Source organism: Temnothorax curvispinosus, unplaced genomic scaffold (genome assembly GCF_003070985.1).
Source record: "Temnothorax curvispinosus isolate PA1 unplaced genomic scaffold, ASM307098v1 QBEX01009519.1, whole genome shotgun sequence".
Taxonomy (NCBI): domain Eukaryota; kingdom Metazoa; phylum Arthropoda; class Insecta; order Hymenoptera; family Formicidae; genus Temnothorax; species Temnothorax curvispinosus.
The window spans coordinates 8,250-13,137 of NW_020219299.1; the positions used below are offsets into that span (position 1 = coordinate 8,250).

The following is a 4,888-nucleotide window of genomic DNA, read 5'->3' on the forward strand; positions in this document are numbered from 1 at the left end:
TGAGGGAAACAAAGAGCAGAGTAGGGAAAGGAGGAGAGAGTGATGGTTAATTTTGGACGGCGAAAGGCCTGAGACAGGGATGCCCACTAAGCCCAATATTATTCAACCTATTAATCGCAGACATAGAGGATCATATAAAAAAAAGCGGATGGGGAGGAGTGAAATTAAGAGGCGAGAAAATATACACGCTAATGTATGCAGATGATATTGCACTGCTGGCAGAGGAGGAGCAGGACATGAGATCGATGATAAGCAGGTTAGAAGGATATCTAGACAGAAAAGGGTTAACTCTGAGTATAGAGAAGTCAAAGGTAATGAGATTCAGAAAAAGAGGAGGAAGGAAGAAGAAGTACGACTAGAGGTGGAAGGGAAAAAAATTAGAAGAGGTTAAAGAATTCAAGTATTTAGGGTATACGATAAAGGAGAATGGAGGGCAGGAGGCGCATATCAGAAAGAGAAGAAGGAAGGCAGCAAGAGTAATGAGGAAAGTATGGGGGATAAGGAAGAGGATGTGGAAAAAGGACTCCAAAAGAAGGATCTGGCTATACGACATACTGATATGGACAGTGATGGGATACGGGGCAGAAGTATGGGGATGGAAGGAGAGGAGGGAGGTAGAAGGTATTCACGAGAGATATCTTAGATGGGTACTTGGAGTAAATTGGAGGACGCCCGGATATATGGTCAGAGACGAGCTAGAAAGAGAGAAGATGAGAAGTAGAGCAAGCAAGAGAACATGGAAATTTGAAAGAAAATTGGAAGAAGGTAGAGGAGGAGAGATAGCAAGAAAGTGTTTGGAAGAAATGAAAGAGAGATGGAAGAGAGGAAAGGTAATAGGGAGATGGGAGCAGAAGAGAAAAGATTATTTGGAAGGGATCGGAGTAGAAATGGAAGGAGGAGAGGAGTTGGAGGAGGAGGAATTGGAAAAGAAGGAGAGAGATAAGGAGAGACAAGAAAGGATGGAAAAGATCGTAGGATCGAAGTACAACAGATGGTATAAGAGTATAAGGAAGGACGAGATCCCGGACTATCTAATGAAGGGATGGGAGGAAGCAAAATGGAACAGGATTGCAAGATTCAGACTGGGTAACAAAGTGAGGGAAGGACTATACTGGGAAAATGAGGAGGACAAAAAATGCAGGATGTGTGGGAAGAAAGAGGAAACATGGGAACATGTATGGGAGGAATGTACGAGATGGGTGGAATGGGAAGGAGAGGGGTGGCAGGATGTGGCAGAGAGATTACTAGGAGAAAAGGGAGAGGGAGAAGAATGGATGAAAGCAATAGAGGAAATGAGACGAGATGGAGGAGGGAGGATAATGAGAAAGGAAGAAGGACAAGCCAACAACTCAACGAAAGAGGATCAAGGAGGACGAGACAACGAAAAGGATCGAAGAGTAATATGTTTATAATAAATTATATGTATTTTAATTGTATGTAAATTGTTGTAAACTGGATGTACAGGGTTGGGTACGTCCCTAAAAAACGCCCTTTTAGACCCCTTGGGGTAATAAAGTATCTTATCTATCTATCTATCTATCTTATATACATATAGGGGAGATCGGGGCACCATGAACCGCGGGGTACCGTGGGTCATTGAGTGTTTAGGATAATCTAGAATGTTTAGGTTGGTATAACTAGTATCATGTGACAGTTACTTTCCCGATAAAAACAGTACGTGAAATTCACGTTATTGCTACGTAGATCAGCATCGTGGAATCCACGTGGACATTCGAGTGGACAATCCGCTCAAGAACGGTACTGTAGTCCACGTGGATGAGATCATCGATTTGACGTGAAATCCACGTATTTCACTGAATAATTATTCACCCGACATAAAAAAATTATTTATTTCAAAATTTTATTATTTTTTAACTAAATTTGTTTCTTAAGATGCAGTCTATAATTATAAATATTTTTTCGTATTTGAAAAACACACTTACCTTGGTGGGATTTGAACTCGGGACCTCTGCATGGTGAGCCAACTGCCTTACGTGGTAGACTACTTCTTAATTTGATGTAAACGTTATATATAGTCTACATATGTCATATAACCAGCGCAAATATATAATTTTTCAAAAATCATCTTAAGAAACAAATTCAGTTTAAAAAGAGTAATAAATTTTTGAATTGGATATATGATATAATATTTCTTAATGTCGGGTGAATGTCAGAAACCAGTGCCGGCTCATTATGAAATTTTGTGTTCGTAAATATATTTATGAAAAAAGTATATTTATAAAGTTAAAACATTCTTATCAAATCCTTACAAGGACCTCACTAGACAAAAATAAGGAAACCTTTCGTTAATGAAACTTTAGAAATAATGCAGAAACATAAATTGCTGATGCACCGACTAGGGCTAAAATGTGTCAATCGACATGGCAATTGCATACAAAATCTTATTCAATACAAGTTTATTCCACCTGCAGTATACAAAGTATAATTGCAGCATCAAATTATAATTCACTATTGATTATCCATTAAAAACTATGACATTGCCATATAAACGCAGTATAATAATACTTTTATTGATTAATTATAATCTTTAATAGAAATTACGTGGATGTAGATTTATCCACAAACTATCCACATGGATGCAACGTTCTTTTTTCATCACTAATCGAAGTCTTTTATCTTCGAAATGTCGATAAAAATTCCCTGTACGTATCTCTTAATAGATATATCCACAGAGAATCTACATTGATATTTCGAGGATAAAAGACTTCGATGTAGTAATGAAAAAAGAACGTTGCATCTATGTGGATAGTTTGTGGATAAATCTGCATCCACGTAGTCCACGTAAATTACGTGGATTCAACGTGGATGTGACGTGACTGTTTTTATCGGGTTATTGCCCATACTTCGTATCTAGGTGATAGTGATCAAAGTCCGAAAAAAGTTTTAATATTGGTTTTGTAGTATAAGAATATACATGTACTGAAACTCAGGTGCAACTTTCTAGCTTTTTTTTATGAATTTATAACACTATAGATAATCATGTATCATTTACTTTTTTAATTATATACATTTTACCGTTTTCTATATTAAGTGCATTCGGGTCACACATTAACCTATGCACACCATCGAGGATATTGATAAATAAAGATTTACAGTCAACGGCACAAGAAAAAGAAGTATAAGCTGATGAGGTCCCAAGCCAGTTTAAAAGTCGCGCAGAAATTAGAGGCTACATTGTAAAAACAATGAAATTTTAAATACGAAGTTGAAATTTGAAGAAGTAGTATTTCGAAAATAAAAGTATCGAGCAGCAATATTACTATGCTCATTTGTTTACAAATTCATATACCTGTAAATTAATTTTGATCTTTAAGCATATTTAAATTAAAAAACAGGTTTTCTAATTTTTATGAACATTGACCTGAGAATGGTCTCAAGACTAAATAAATTTCAAGTACATAAGTGTTGTAATTTTATTATGTTGGAATATTATTATCAATATACACAGTGGTTATTACGGGACAAATCTGTAGAGATATCATAGAAACAAGTATCACGAAAGTGTCATACAGTGCATTAATTGTATGGTCTTGATTCTGAGAATTCCGAGACCTGTTTCTTAATTTACATATACTTAAAGGTCAAAATTGCTTTACAAGTATCTGATTTTTCAAACAAATGCGCATAGTAATATTAATGCTCGTTACTTTTATTTTCGAAATACCACTTTTTTAGTTTTTAATATCTTATTTGAAATTTCATTTACGGTATCTGCATAAAAACTTCCTACACTTTTGTATTTATTTTAATACAAATTTTTTTAATATTTAATATTTTTAACAATATTTTAATATAGTGTTAAAAATATTGAATATATATATTAAATAAAAATATTTTTTTCACAATACTTTTACGGAAATGTTCAAATTTTGATGCCTGTAGAGCGGTACGAAAATGATGCCCGCAATTTCACACCAGGACTTTATACTTTTCCTCTCTAGGGAGAGAAAGTAAGCCGTTCTGGCGTAAAATTGGCCACTGTCGCCTCGCTCTATACATATCAAAATTCGAACATTTCCATAAAGGTATTGTGAAAAATATCGTATGTGTACCACGGAGAGGAAGCTTTTTTCAGACTCGTGCAGAGATTGCCGCCCGAGCCGAAGGTTATACATACTTGTCCAAAAAACGTAACTTTTTACCCTAGATGCACAATATACCATTTATTTTTATAACTGAAAAATAATGTATTTATTAAATATAATTATTTAATAAATACATTCATTATTTTTCAGTTATGAAAATAAAAATATATTGAATCTTTACGTACACGAGTACACCAAATTTATTTTGCACACACTTTTTATACGTTAGAAACATTGAAAACCTAAACATAAAAAAGAAAATTGCTTATCGTTTAACGATCATCAGATAATATCCCACACAGCACATAATATTGCAGAAATATTGCAGTAATATTGCAATATAGTGGAAATATTACGTATTACAATGAAATATTTCAGAAATATTGTTGATGTATTACACGTTTTTAAATAATATTGAAATATTACAGTAATATTGCTGCAATATATTGTTGAAATATAATACTTTAAGTAGCAAAATAATTTCAAATGACATTTTAATGACATCTTATTGACGTCATTAAGACGTTATTAAGGTATCACACAATCATACATATTGCACAGATAATATATACCAGTTAAAGAATTTTGGACTGAAAGAAACAAAAATATAAATCAAAAAATGTGATGAAATCAAAAGAGACTGACTTGTACTTTTGGGGAATAAAAGTGATTAAGATAAATTTTATAAGTGGTGGTATTTAATTTTATAAATTGTTATTTGTTTTGTAATAATAAAAGGTAATTATATATACAATTAATTTTTAATTAAGAGCCAGTAAGTA

At 33.6% G+C, this 4,888-nt stretch overlaps 1 protein-coding gene across 1 annotated transcript in view; it reads left to right on the forward strand.

Annotated features, from left to right (window-relative positions):
- Window positions 1–1,799, forward strand: part of LOC112459120 (golgin subfamily A member 6-like protein 22) — a 2,492-nt gene extending 693 nt beyond the window's left edge. The window contains exons 2-4 of the mRNA XM_025023086.1: window positions 202–311; window positions 423–1,188; window positions 1,705–1,799. Of these exons, the coding sequence (XP_024878854.1) occupies window positions 202–311; window positions 423–1,188; window positions 1,705–1,799 (971 nt within the window). The remainder of the gene's footprint in view (window positions 1–201; window positions 312–422; window positions 1,189–1,704) is intronic.
- Window positions 1,800–4,888: the final 3,089 nt, after the last annotated feature.